At 37.6% G+C, this 14,669-nt stretch overlaps 1 protein-coding gene across 1 annotated transcript; it reads right to left on the bottom strand.

The window, feature by feature from the left end:
- Positions 1 to 6,595: 6,595 nt before the first annotated feature.
- LOC131167035 (17.3 kDa class I heat shock protein-like) lies at positions 6,596 to 7,467 on the bottom strand. The gene has a single exon (XM_058125769.1). It carries the CDS (start codon positions 7,414 to 7,416, stop codon positions 6,808 to 6,810), a length of 609 nt encoding a protein of 202 aa, XP_057981752.1. The 5' UTR covers positions 7,417 to 7,467; the 3' UTR covers positions 6,596 to 6,807.
- Between the last annotated feature and the right edge of the window lie 7,202 nt (positions 7,468 to 14,669).

Here is a 14,669-nt window from a genome sequence, read left to right as displayed (position 1 = left end):
AAGGCTATAAATATGTCATCACTTGTAGATCTTTTGCATTATCAATTAAAAAGGAAGTCTTTACTTAAACTTGTGAATCTTGTTCCTCTCCTTGTGAGTGAGTAGTGTGAGGCTACATTCCGCCTCCTCAGAGATTTGAGTGGGGAGAGACCATGACAGCATCAACGTCGTCATCAACATTCCACGCCCCACTCGTCTTTCATAGCTCACAGCCACAACCTTCCTCAAGCTTCATTCTTGTCTCTATTCCCAAGGATCAACAAGCTTGTTCGTGGTGCGATCGAGTACTCGTGTGTCTTGGTGTTTGTCATTCCGAACGTTTTGGTAAACTTGTTTCAATTCCATGTTTGTGACCATCTAAAACAACCCCTACAAGTACCTTATAAGCCTTAAAACTCTACCCAAATCCTTCATTGAAAAACCTTATTCATTCTCTTTGACTCTTCCTAGATTTTCAACATGAACATGCTTGCTAGTACCGTGCTTAGGGATATTTGATTTGTATGCTAGGACTTGTGATCTAAGACTTCTAATATAACATCTTTTAAAGTGAACTTGATTACTTGAATGAAATGATCAACTAAGGGCCTTTAATCCAAATCATATACTTTTTCAAAATCTCAACAAATCATATACGTTTTCAAAATCTCAACAACTTGTGATCATTAGAATATGTTTATGATGTTCATGCTTGGTTAATTCAATTCTTCCCATAGATTGTGATATTGTGTGTGCACTACAAAAAGGGTCAATTGCAAGATTAGGGCTACTTAGAACCATCCTACATCACTTTTTACAACTGTTAGCAACTCCAATTTGAGACTGGCTCACTAAGCATATCCATATACCACATGTGGGGTGTGTGAGGGGGTTGCAAGTTGACAATTCAACACCAACAAAAGTGATCACTAGTAGGAGAGAAGATGGATTGGTTGGATTGGTTGACTGGGATCATAGCCCTAGAGGATATGACGACAAAAAAAATTGGAACAAGTTTAGCAACAAGGTATAATTTTCTTTCAAAAGTTGCTCACAAGTCACAACCATAAAAACAGCAATTTCACTTTCTAGTAGCAGTAGAGTTCAATATTGTTAAAAATAAAATATAAATATGAAATTAGTAATATTTAGCGATTAAATCAGGTGTCAAACTGATGTTCGACCAATCTGGTTTTAGGAATATTGTTTTCTTCTAATAGCCCACAGTGCAATCTAATTTTTTGACTAAAGATAATTTCTCATTAAAAAAAGAAATACATCAAGACAGCAAAAGCCAAAGCCATGCTGGGTTCAGAACTTGTATGTTTTTGAGGTTCAGAACCTACCACTTCGGCCTTTCTAGATTGATCAAATTCGAAACAGAAGTGCATACAAGTTCAGAACGTAAATCCCTTAACAGAGGAAGAATAAAAACCCAGTTGTGAGGCTAATTCAACAGTTGTTAATGCCAGGATCATGTTTTTGTTGTTTTTACTATTGTAGTTTCCAAATCAACCATCATTAATTGGAAATTGTCCCTAAAAACATACACACAGTTTAATTGCACAATTTAACACCTCAAAAACAGCGTTTACATCAAGATAAAAAAACTTAGCTCCATCAAACGAAAGCTTTTGGATGGAATAAAGAGGATACTTATTCCCTGGGAAAAAGTGGAAGCATATCTCTGCAGCATTTGTTTCCAAACAAGGGCAAAAATTTTAGAAAATAAAATTGTGCAATGTTCAATTCAAAAAGCAGTATTTACTAGAGAATAATAATGAAAAATAATTATTCTAGATGCTTCAAATTGGCATATATAATAAAAGGAAAAAATGTAAGCATACAAAGAAGACAAGAAGCCATTCTAGTTTCATATAGACACAAAAGGAAACTCAAACGAGCAAACAAATAACATTGGAACCAAATCCTTCGATGTCCCACCCAAAACAGAAGAAGTTCAACTGAATTTTATTACGCAAAGCTTTTTTATTATAGAAGGCTCAAACTTATACCAGAATTGCCAAGCATGGCCAAACAATTGGTTACAAATATGTCTGCATTTTCTATAAATCAGTAATACCAATATGCATCAAAACTAACACAATGAATTTCTAGACTGCCACTATGCCTGATTCCTTCCATTGGCATGACTGCAATAAGAACACCCTTTATTAAGACCACCAACACCCAATTGACCTTAGTGTTTCATGGCAGAACAAACCTCCAAATAAACTTGTCACTGCTACCCTGTGGTGCATGCCAGGTTTCACACTTTCCCTCTTGTTTGCCACTAACCTCAAGAATCCTCTCATCTTCAATCTCAACCGCCAATTCCTCCTTCAGCCCATGCACATCCACCTTAAAGACCTGTGTAATCATGTTGACGCTCAGGTGGCCAACCAAAGGCATATTTCCATAGAGAATGCTGACCCCAGCTGTCCATAGAACGGAAAGAATTTGCTGCTGCTGCTGCAGCTGGAGGGACATGCTCTCCCAGGTTCCCATTCCTTCTGCCAGGATGAATCCAAGATAATGGATTGGTGAATGGGAAAATTAGCTGAATTTTCTATCCTTCTGCGGTTACTTTTGAAAGCTAGAAAATCTGACAAAATTAAGAGGGGAGAGAGAGAGAGAGAAGCTTGGTTGTGATTGAAAAACATCCAAGAGGAGTGTTTTAAGAACTTTGTATGCAGCCCTATACCACGTGATGATCCAGGAGGAATCTTCTTCCACATCGCTCATCTTATTTCCCCACTTGATGGGAATGGCAATCTATTGCTACAGATTTAGGGAATTTTTTTTTGTATAGAATATATATAGAAAGTTTTTAGATAACAATCTATAGGGAATATATTATCTTTGCACTGTTGAAAACCCCTACTAATCAAATTTTCAGTTTAGATTTTTCAGGAAATCTAGAGCTCGACAGATAGAAGTCAAAAACAGAGCTATGGTAGAATAGTGGGAAAACTTAGCAAGAACGTTGAGATCACAAGAAGCACAAATTTGTAATAAATTAATAATCCGTGAATGAGCCAAAAAGCTTCTACCAGAAGTATATTCAAGAATCCATCCAAAGAGGGCATGGTTCCAAACCTTTAAAATTGATTATTACAAGAGTACAATCACACTCCTTTGGGAACATCTGTACATGTTTTCTTGCTTTTTAAGAGGAAGAAGATTAGAAAGAGAGACTTTGGAGCATCACACATGGTTTGCCAATTTTCATTCATCCTTGACTGAATAGAATCCCAGCATGAATGAACTAAAATTGCCAGCATCAGATACTCAGATTTGTCTATTTAGATTAAACCCATGACCATGAGAGACAACTTTTCATACCTTCTCCAGTTTATTTTGTATTTTCTCCAAAGTATCCTTCCTTCTTACTCTTGGCAAGAGCTTCTTCCCAAATTCTTGTGTTTTGGGTGAAATATATATCTACCTACGGCTCAAAAAAACCAAGCCATTCATGAGCTGCTCAAAAGCTCGGCTTGGTAAGAGCTTGTTCAAGCTCGTATATTATTTAAACAAGTGATTTCTAAGCCCAATTTTGTGGCTCGTTTAATAAACAAGCCAATCCTGAACATGGATGGGCTCAGCTCATTTTGGTTCGTGAGCGGCTCGATTATAGTCTCAATTTGGGCTTGTCTAATAGGCTTGAGTTAGAACCATTTATGTGCTACTTTAATCAGGTCAATTAGGCCGAATAGATTGGAGTGGACTTAAAAGTAGTGATTATGTGTACATCGGATTATTTAGCTCAAACTGAATGACCTGAATTTAGTGATAGGACTAATGCTCAAGGCCAATAGATCAGTTTGGTGGGGGCCAAAAAACTTAGTATTAGTAAGAGCCCTTCTCATCTTTTTGCCTAACAAAACCTCTCCTCTCTCAAAATGAAAAGTTCTAAAAGAACCAAACCATTAGTGAGCATCTCAGTAGCTTGGCTTCACAAGGGCTCGTGAGCTCGTTCATTTGCATAATAAACAATCTTGAGCAAGCATATTGAAGTGATCTGAGCTCTACTTGAGTTTGGGCTTGGTTAAAAATTTAATGAACAAAATTGAGCATGGCAAAGATCGACTTGTTTGCAGCCCTATATTTACTTATTGAATATAGAAGATTTCCTAGATAGAAGATTGTCTTTTCCCAAATTCTCCCGTCAACATTTCCTAGAGTGTTGTTAATGATAATGCAATTCACAATTGAGCATGAATAATGCCTATTGCCCCAATATGTTTCATTTAAAAGGAAAAACATGCCTAAATCATATATTTTTAATATTAATTAACTAACATATCCCAACCGTGTTGTATCCTTGTTTTTACAAATTCTCCATATCACCATATCAATATTGTGTCATATTTGTACCCCACATTGGTATCACTGCTTCCTAGCTAACTACCACATACACATCTAAAGTTCTCCATTGGTGGTTGTCCATCATAGTGCTTACACCAAGATAATTAAAAAAAAACTCAGCTCTATCAAGCAACTGCTTTTGAATGGAGTAAATAGGATGCTTATTCCCTGTGGAAAAGTGCAAAAAAAAAACCATTACATTTCTCTGCAGCAGTGTACTCAAACAGTGACAGCAATTTTAGAAAATTAATTTTGCAGAATGTTCAATTCAAAAAGCAGCACTTACTAGAGAATAATAATGGAAAATGACTTCTATAGATGCTCTAAATTAGGCACATATAATAAAAAGGAGCATGTATTTACATAGAAAACAACAAGAAGCCACTCTGATTTCATATGAACACTGCAGGAACGCTCAATCAAACAGAAAATTCCATAGCAACCAAATCCCTAAATGTCCTACACAGAACAACAGAAGATCAACTGAAGTAAATTATCACTAAGGCTTCTATATAATAAAAGGTCCAAACTCGTGCTAGAATTGCCTCATATGGCTATAAAATTGGTTAGAACATGTTTGCATTTTCTATAAATCAGGTAAATACCTATATACATTAAAACAAACACAAGGACTTTCAAAACTGCGACCCTGTCTCATTCCCTCCAATGGTACAATCACAATAAGACTGCCCTTGATCAGAACCACCCTCCCCTGATCAATCTTAGCATTTCTTGGCAGAACAAACCTCCTAAGAAACTTGCCAGAACAAACCTCCTAAGAAACTTGCCACCGCTGCACTGTGGGGCATGCCAGGTTTCATTGTTCTCCTTTTGTTCACAACTGACCTCAAGAATCCTCTCATCTTCAACCTCAACCTTCAATTCCTCCTCCTTCAGGCTTCAGCCCATTCACATCCACCTTAAACATTTGAGTGGTCATGTTGATGTTTGGGTGGCCAACCAAAGGCGTCTCAGTAAGGAATGCTGACCCCGGTTGATCGTATAACAGTTGGTACTTTGTGGTGGTGGTGGTGGAGGTGATGCTTCTGCTGATGGAGGGGCATGCCCTCCCAGATTCCCATGCCTTCTACCAGGATTGGTCCAAGGCAATGGATTGACGACCTTTGGCCGTTGGTTTTGGAAGCTAGAAAATCTGATATATAATTGAGGAGGGGGGGGTGGTAGAGTGATAATCCTGGTTCTGGTCACTAAGTGACTGAGAAGGGTGTTATGAGAAATTAGAACTTTCAACTTTGTATGCAGCCCTATTATGCATGATAAAAAGCATCTGCTTTGTCCATTTTTTATCCACAGGATGGAATAGGCAATTGAATCTGATGCTAGAAATGCTGGGAATATATATATATATTTTTTTGAGATAGAATAAGGAACAAACTTTTTTTAAGATAACTATATATAGGGAATATATCATCTTTCCACTGTTGAAAAATCCTGCTCAACAGCTTTTCAATTTAGATTGCACAAAATCTAAGCTTGACATTATAAAAGTCCAAAAACAGAGGAGGGGAAGCTCAATAGGATTCAAAACTCTTTGAGCACGAAACTCTAGCAGGGTCCATTTTCCTACAAGTAGCAGCAAAACATAGCAAAGATTTTGGGATCACAAGCCGCACAGATACGTAATAACCCCATAAATGGCGGATGGAAAGCTCCTTGAAGGAGAATATTCAAGAGTCTACTTTCTTGCTTAGATCACACTAACGTTGGAAACATCCATGTGTTTTCTTGCAAGCTTTGGAGAGAGAGAGAGAGATTATCAGACATCGTTCATTAATTTCCTTTCACCCTATTACCGAATATAAAATCAGAATTAATGAACAAGAATTGCCAGCCATTACCTTCTCAGATTTGTCTATGAAGAAGAAACCCTTGAGAAACAAGTTAATATTAGAGCTTCGTCCCACATTCTCGACTTAAAGGGGTGAAATGTATATATACCTTTAAACATGCTCTTTGTTCTCCTCCATTACTTGGCAGGGATTATTATTATTATTACAAGATCTATGGACTTTTCATTCTTGAAAAAAATCCCGCAGTTTCCAATTTTATAGTTTGCACCACAATTATACCTTCTTACCCGCCAAACAAAAGGTTTCTGTTGTAGACACAATATCTTTCTCACTTAGAATCAACTTCATATGAACTGTAGATTTAGGGCAATTTCAGATATTATAATTTGCAAAGTTTCAAAGTTCCAACTAAAATTAAGCAGCAACTACACAACAAATTAGAAACTTATTTTATATATAGATAACAAATTTACATGCCAAAGCAGATTGAACAGACAAACAGCCATACTCTCATCCATTACAGAAACACATTACCACCAATGTCAAACCCTAAACCAACAAGGCAACAACTACAAAATGCTGACCAGGAAACAACAAGTACTTAAGATGGATAAGATTAACAATTACTTGTATTTATAACATGAGAAACTCAACCAGAAATCTCGATGGATTTCACATCAGCCTTCCTTTCTTCGACTTTGGGCACAGTCACAGTCAGTACGCCATTCTCCATAGCCGCCTTCATCTTATCGACCATAGCATTCTCCGGCAGACGGAATCGCCGCATGAACTTACCGCTGCTGCGCTCCACGCGGTGCCACGTGTTGCCTTTGTCTTCCAGCTCGCGGTTTCTCTCGCCGCTGATCTGAAGAACCCGCCCGTCTTCAACCTCCACCTTCACCTCCTCCTTCTTCAGCCCAGGGACGTCAGCCTTGAACACGTGAGCGGCAGGAGTCTCCTTCCAGTCGATGTTAGCGTGTGCGAACGACGCCGTCTCACCTGAGAAACCCGCCCTCGTGTGATGGGAGAGTGGTCCGTTGTTGCCGTTGAAGGGCCATCCCTCGAAAGGATCCCACACGTCGAGAGAGAACGGATCGAAAACGTTGGATCGGCGGCCACCGAAGAAGTGTGGAAGAAGCGACATTTTCCTAGCGTTGTTTGGGAAGCAAGAATTTGCAACTCCTGTAGAGAAAGATTGACAGTTGCCGAACTCGTGTTTTGCTGCTGATGGTTTGAGAAAAGGAGGGCTGGAGTACATTTATAGCGCGACGTGGATAAAATCCGGATCATTCGTGAGAGTTCTATCGTGCGCTGCTTTCTGGAATGTTCCGGACTCACACGCTCTTGTCTAATTACCGGACGGGGCGGTAAAATTTTAAGAATTTATTTCAGGAATTGCGTAGAAAATTTCCCCAAGTTTTTTTTTTTTAATTTCCTCTTTGATTAAAAAATAGAAAATATTTTTATCAATATTTTATTATTATTCATAAAATAAATTCATTATGGTACATTTGCAACATTTATTATATGAGTAATTCAATAAATAATTTTAGTTTAAAACATATTAATAACCGTAGTCAATTTTCACTTAAATAACCGTCAATATTAATAATATATATTTTGCTTTGTTACTTTAATAAATTAAACAATCTATTAGACCCTTACCCTAATCTCGACACATGTCTTTTAAGCATAAATTCAGTATGCGTGTTTTGTAGGGAGAGCTGAAGTGGCCGTTAGACCCATGTACAATTTGTTTCAGAAGATTGATTATTAATGAAGATATTTTGAATTTCTCATTTAGTTTTTTTTTTTTTTTTAATCTTTATATTGGTGGTTGTCACTTCTCCATTAGCTTTTGTCATGTGTATGGTTAAATTATCTACCTGAACGTTCCATCTTCTTCTTCTTTTAACCTATTTTTTAAACTTTTGGACTCTCATCTTCACAGTCGTCTTGGATGTAACTTCGTCATGGGCTTCAGCCAAATGCAATCATGTAATTGTTGTATTTTTTTTCTTTTAATCCATTTTTTTCTCTACTTTTATTGCGTGTTCATGTGCATTTCCTCTGTCATGTCGTCCTCAACAAGTTGGGGCAGAGAAGTTTTCATCTCTTTTTCACGCATCTCCGACACATGACTTCGATGTGAGATTTGAGGCGTTGGATGTGGTCTACCTGATGAAAAGTTATTGACATATTAACTTCTCTCTATGAACTCTAACTGTTTTTAAATTTTCTTCCACTTTTCTTCACACATGTCTCAGCGAAATGAGTTTGCATGGAAGAGGTGTCTCATGTACTATATGCCCGATGGGGTTTTGTGCAAAGGCTTGCGAGATGTGTCATTTCACTATTCAATTCTATACGGTTCTAGTCATGGCTCATCTACTGGTTCCATTTTGTATTCCTCTTCCTATCTAGTAAAAATTTCAATTCTTAGCTTCATTCGATTGTTGGGGGTTTTGCATTCCTCATTTATGGATGCATTTCTCTTAAATAGTAATGTCACGCCCCGAGCCCAAAAATGGGGCCCAGGGTGTGATTTAGTAACTTAACTTGTCCCTGTATCATACAACATCCATGATACTACACAATATAAGGGTCTAACCCCGTAGGATTCACATATACCCTATCCATCATCACATACACAATATATGCAGTGGAAAAATTCAACCTAATACATTCATAAAACCATACCAGAGTCTACACAATACTACAGTCTAACTCCCAAAACACATAAACATTCCCCGAGTATCTACATAACCCAAAATGACAAACCAGCCAAAGATCAGTACTTACACGAGTACTTCTACTAAGCTAACCAACAGTCGCACTCCTAAAACACTAGGACGCTAGTTTCGGCTACTTGAAGGACCTGAAAAACATTTGTATGATAGGAGTGAGACACCTCTCAGTAAGGGAGAAACAAGTTATATCAGTGTGTGGGCACATGAGTGTTATTTCAACGGCAAAACATAATACTTCACAATTCCAATATTTTCAAAACACAGTTTCAATATAGTTCACAACACAGTTCCAATATAATTCACATCACAATTCCAATATAATTCACATCACAGTGAATTCACAAACACATAGTATATTTCACAACACCTATCCACATCGGAATTAAATCGGATGTCCCAACTCATCGGTAACAACCCAGATGAGCGACTCATTGGAATTAAAATCGGATTTCAGACCCATCGAAATTTAAACGGATCTCTCGGCCCATCAGTAGTGAACTGGATGCCCTAGCTCATCAGTAATTAAACCGAATGCTTAGCTTGTCAGTTATGAAACCGGATGCTCACCACATAATAACAATCATCACATAGAATCCTCGGTATTTAACCAGTATTAGTTTTCCACAAATTCCTGAAAACAATTTTGGAAACACCATTCCTATATCTCATTTCACGATTTCATAACTCAAACTCATTTCAATTTACCAGCTCATGCCACACCTATTTGGGTAACAAATAATCACATCATAATTAATCTGAGAATACAGTTTAACATAAAATGAAGGTACGGTCATATCTATATTACCATTTATTCAAATATGTGATTTTCCAACAGAAACTCAGATGAAACCCAATAACCCCAATTTTCCCAACAAACCGTAAACCAGAAAATCTCATAATTTCACATGCTAGATTTTCCCAAATAAGTAACCAAAACATTTGTATAATTGCAAACCACGGTTTTATCGATTCAAATTTTAAAAATAACTGATATAAACAGAAACCCCTTACTTTATCCCAAAAACTGAAGCACGAACTTAATCAATCCGAAACAACGACATGGGATCCCCAAAACCTAAAAATTGAAGAACAATACTTCAATATAATCCTACCTACTACAAATCTACCGAACCAAAAATGAAATCAAACCCTTACCTCAATTTTGGAATAAAACCCAAAAATCCTCATAACACAAATCCGATCCGCTATAAACGTGGAGATTCTCCTCTTGATCCACATAGCATCGTCAACTTGTTGATTCGGGAAACAGACGACCCATAACCTTAAAGAGAGAGAGAGTGGTTTGAGTTATAGAGAGAGAGAGAGAGAGAGAGAGAGAGAGAGAATATTTTTATGCTTCTTAACCACTAAGAAAATGAAAATTCAACTTATAGACCCTTGACCCAGCCGACCTCATCGACGAAGTGAAGCGTTTGTCGACGAGCAGAAGAAGGGAGTTCGTCGACGACGGAGTTGGCCTCGTCGACAAGTCTGAGATTTCAGAATTCCCAAAATCTCTCAACATCCTCTCATCAACGAACCTATGAATTTCGTCATCGAGCTATAGAAGGGACTTCGTTGACGAGAGAAGAAGCCTCGTCGACGAGCCTTGCTATTTTTCTCCTTTTAATTTCCCTTCTCTTTTCTTATTTATTTAATCCACATTTTCTCAGGTCGGGTTTTTACAACCTCCCCTCCTTACAAAATTTCGTCCTCAAAATTTACAATCTCTCACTCGATAACTCAACAATATAACGAAACATACACCCGACTTTAGGAAAAATCGGCAGCCACCCACATAGCAGCCCTGTCCTAAATATATAACATATCCTCACTTATGGAAAAGGAATACTGTGGTTACATATACACTGTCTCGGGAGCTCACAATATCACAAACTCTCCCAAAGACAAGCCACGTCATCACTTTAAATAACAAAAACATCACATACTTACATAGCTGATCCTGTAAACATCACTCCTCAGAATAGCTGTGGATATTTCTTGTGTATTTCCGTCTCTAATTCCTAATAAGCCTCCTTAATCGCATGATTCCACCACAGCACTTTCACTAACGGTATCTCCTTGGTACGCAACTTCTGAACTTTACAGTCCAGAATCTGAACGGGTATATCTCCTCATACGCCAACGCATCCCTAATCTCTAAATATTTGTAAATAATCACATGTGACAGATCCGACATGTACCTCCTCAACATAGATATGTGAAACACATCGTGGATTCTAGAAAGCGCTGAAGGTAGTGCAATCCTGTAGGCTACCAGACCCACTCATTCAAGCACCTCAAATGGTCCAATATACCTCGGGCTCAGCTTGCCCTTCTTCCCGAATCTCATCACTCCTTTCATCGGAGCGATTCTCAAGAATATCTTATCCCCCAACTTGAATTCCAACTCATGATGGCGAACATTTGCGTAACTCTTCTGCCGACTCTATGCTGATTTAATTTTATCCTTGATCAACTTAACCTTCTTATAAGCATGTTGTACAAGTTTAGGACCCACTATCTATCGTTCACCAACCTCATCCCAGTACAGAGGAGACTGACATCTCCGACCATACAAAGCTTCGAACGGTGTCATACCAATACTAGCTTGGAAGCTATTGTTATTGTAAGAACCCAATCTATGAGATATGGAATAAATAAATAAATAAGGGTAAAACAATAAATTGAGCAGGCTTCGTCGACCAAGCCAGAGTTTCGTCGATGAAGGCACTTTTATTGTTCGGCGACAAAATTCAGAGATTTGTCAACGAGGAGAAGCCGAGAGGTTTTGGGAAATCCTAAAATCTCAGGCTTGACGACGAGACCACCACTACGTCGACAAACTTCCTTCACTAGCTCGTCGACGAAGTTGGTTGAGTTAAAGATGCTATAAATATCCATTTCTTTGCTTAGAAGCTAACTTATCAAGGTTTTCTCTCCCTCTCTCTCTAGAACTCGAAGCCACGCTCTCTCTCTCTCTCTAGATTTCTTCGTCGTTCGTTGTTAGAATCGACAAACCAACGTTACTGCGAGAATCAGGGAAAGAATCTCTACGCGTTTTGTGGAACGGATCTTTGTTTTGAGGTCTTCGAGTTTTGACCCAAAAATCGAGGTAAGGCTTGGTTTTCATTTTTATTTCGTTAGATTTATAGAGCGTAAGATTGTAAGTAAGTATTGTACTGTGATTTATAGGTTTTGGGAACTCGGTTCGTGGTTTAGGAGCCGTAGAGTTTGTGTTGGGATTTTCGGGGAAAGGTAAGGGGATTCTATTTATATCGGTTATTTTCGAAATTGGATTCTATAGAACTGTGGTTCACAATCTTGCGTGTAACGACCCTAAATTTACTTAAAATAAAATGTAACATAATAAATGGAAAAGTCAACCCGAACCCGTGGGTAACGGGGACACCTGTCAATCACAACAGAAACCTAAGCAACAGTAAACATAAAATCTCAATCATCCAACCATAAAACATAATACTAGAAGCATAATACTAAAGTTATCTACATTCCCAAAATACTGTATTGATTTACATTCTTCCAAAATATTTCAAAGTACATTTAGGATCCCATAATTAAAAGTAATTTTGATCCTAGTACATTGCTTACCTTCCTAACGGGGTAGCTTAGTAAACTCAACGGCGGTCACGACCTGCCGGTCACTCAGGATCTCTTGAAAAATTAATTAATGTTGGGGTGAGACACATCTCAGTAAGGGAAAATAAACTAAATACAGTTGTGTGGCAACATGAACATTTAAGTAATTATACATATACAATACATCTCATTTATCTATAAGCATTCATCATATCGTGCTGAATAATCATATATTTTCATATTTGCTACTAAATCATATCGTACATAAAACATCTGATATAACTGATAATACTGAAAATATACCCAAGATGAATAGTTAGCTAATGTCATGTATTACCCCCTATGACGGGTTGTGCAACCCGAAGGCGAGACTCGACAATGACTGGCCAACCATTACCGAATCAAATATGTCTGTAAGTACGATGAGCCCGCCACACCCTGGTCTGGACTGCTAGGTGGACGTCCACACTCTACTGAAAGCCACATCGACTATCCATCTCCCATCCTCTCTTGGGATGCTTAGCACTAATCTGAACGTAGATATCTGATCTATATATAGCTACGGTACCGAGCTCCTGAACTGAACTAAACTAACATCCGGGTTCTGATAACATATAATACATGATATAATAGCGGCCTCGTGCCTTTCATTTTCATAAATACGGCCTCATGCCGTCCATGCTCGCTTCCTTTCCAAGAATCTCTCCCTCGAATTTCCACGTTCAAGGTTGAACTTGAGGTGGAAGCACTGTTTGACTGCATCCTGATCTCTTCCATCAAAATCATGCTGATGACTTCATCAAAGTTTAGTTTTTATTTTCTTGCGGAACTACTAATCGCAATAACAACACCTTTCCAACTCTCAGGCAACTGACTAAGAATCAGTAAGGTATGGATCTCACTGTCAAAGTTGATTTCAACTGAGACGAGTTGATTTGATAGCTCGTTGAAATTATTCAGAAGTCTACTAAAACTTTCACCTGAGGACATGTTCATGGTGAATAACTATAACAACCTGCTTATCTTATCATATATTAAAACATAATTAATAAAATAGTCATCTCGAAACCCATGGGTAACGGGGACACCTGTCATATACAGTGGAACCTAAGCAGCAATAAATGTAAAATCACAAATTCATAACCATAAAATATAAATACCAGAGCCAAGTACAATCCACAGTGATACTATATTCATATACAACCTCAAAATATCAAAACACATCTAGGATCCTACAACAAAAATCTCCTGACCCTAGGACAAAACTTACCCTCCTAATGAGGTAGCACCAGTAACTCAACGACGGCCTCGATCCGCCGGTCTTTCTAGGTTTCGTGAAAATTATTTAATGTTCGGGGGTGAGACACTTCTCAGTAAGGGAAAATAAACTAAATATAGTTGTGTGGTAACATGAATATTTAATGCTAATACAAATATATAGTACATTTCATATACTTGAAAACATTCATCATAACATACTGAATAATCATATACTTTTATAATTTCTAATAATTCATACTAATCATGAAATATCTTTTATAACTGTTAATACTGAAATTCTACTCAGGATGTATAGCTAGCTAATGTCATGTATTACCCCACATGACGGGTTGTGCAGCCCGAAGGTGGGATTCAAAAATGGCTGGCCGACCACTGCCGAGTCAAAAATGTCTCTAAGTACGATGGGCCCGCCACACCCTGGTCCGGACTGCTAGGTGGACGTCTACAACTCTACACTCAAAGTCACATCGACTATCCATCTCTCACCCCCTCGTAGGGCGGTTAGCACAAATCTGAACATAATAATCTGATATGTATAGCTACGGTACCGTGCTCCTGTAACTAAACTAAACTATCATTCGGGTTCTGATAATACATAATATATGATAATATACAGTTTATCGTAAAAAGGTTGATAGCATTTTTTGTAATAACGTAAATACATACGGCCTTGCGCCATTTACTTTCATATTTGTGGCTGCGCCAAAATCATACATATGCACTTTAGTGATCCTAAAAAATAAAAATTTTAATTTAAAAAAAATTTTAAAAATTTTTAAAAAAGTAATAATAAAATTAATTATTTAATTAATTAATAATTATTATTAATTAAATAATATAATATAATATAATATTATGATGATATAAATAAATATATATA

The sequence above is a fragment of the Malania oleifera genome, chromosome 10 (genome assembly GCF_029873635.1).
Source record: "Malania oleifera isolate guangnan ecotype guangnan chromosome 10, ASM2987363v1, whole genome shotgun sequence".
Classification (NCBI taxonomy): Eukaryota; Viridiplantae; Streptophyta; class Magnoliopsida; order Santalales; family Ximeniaceae; genus Malania; species Malania oleifera.
The sequence above is the reverse complement of the archived record's forward strand: the minus strand, read 5'-3'. Positions and strand labels throughout refer to the sequence as shown.

What these genes read in the sequence shown, in the direction of transcription:
- LOC131167035 (XM_058125769.1), bottom strand. Translation starts at nt 7,416, where the DNA reads ATGTACTCCAGCCCTCCTTTTCTCAAACCATCAGCAGCAAAACACGAG.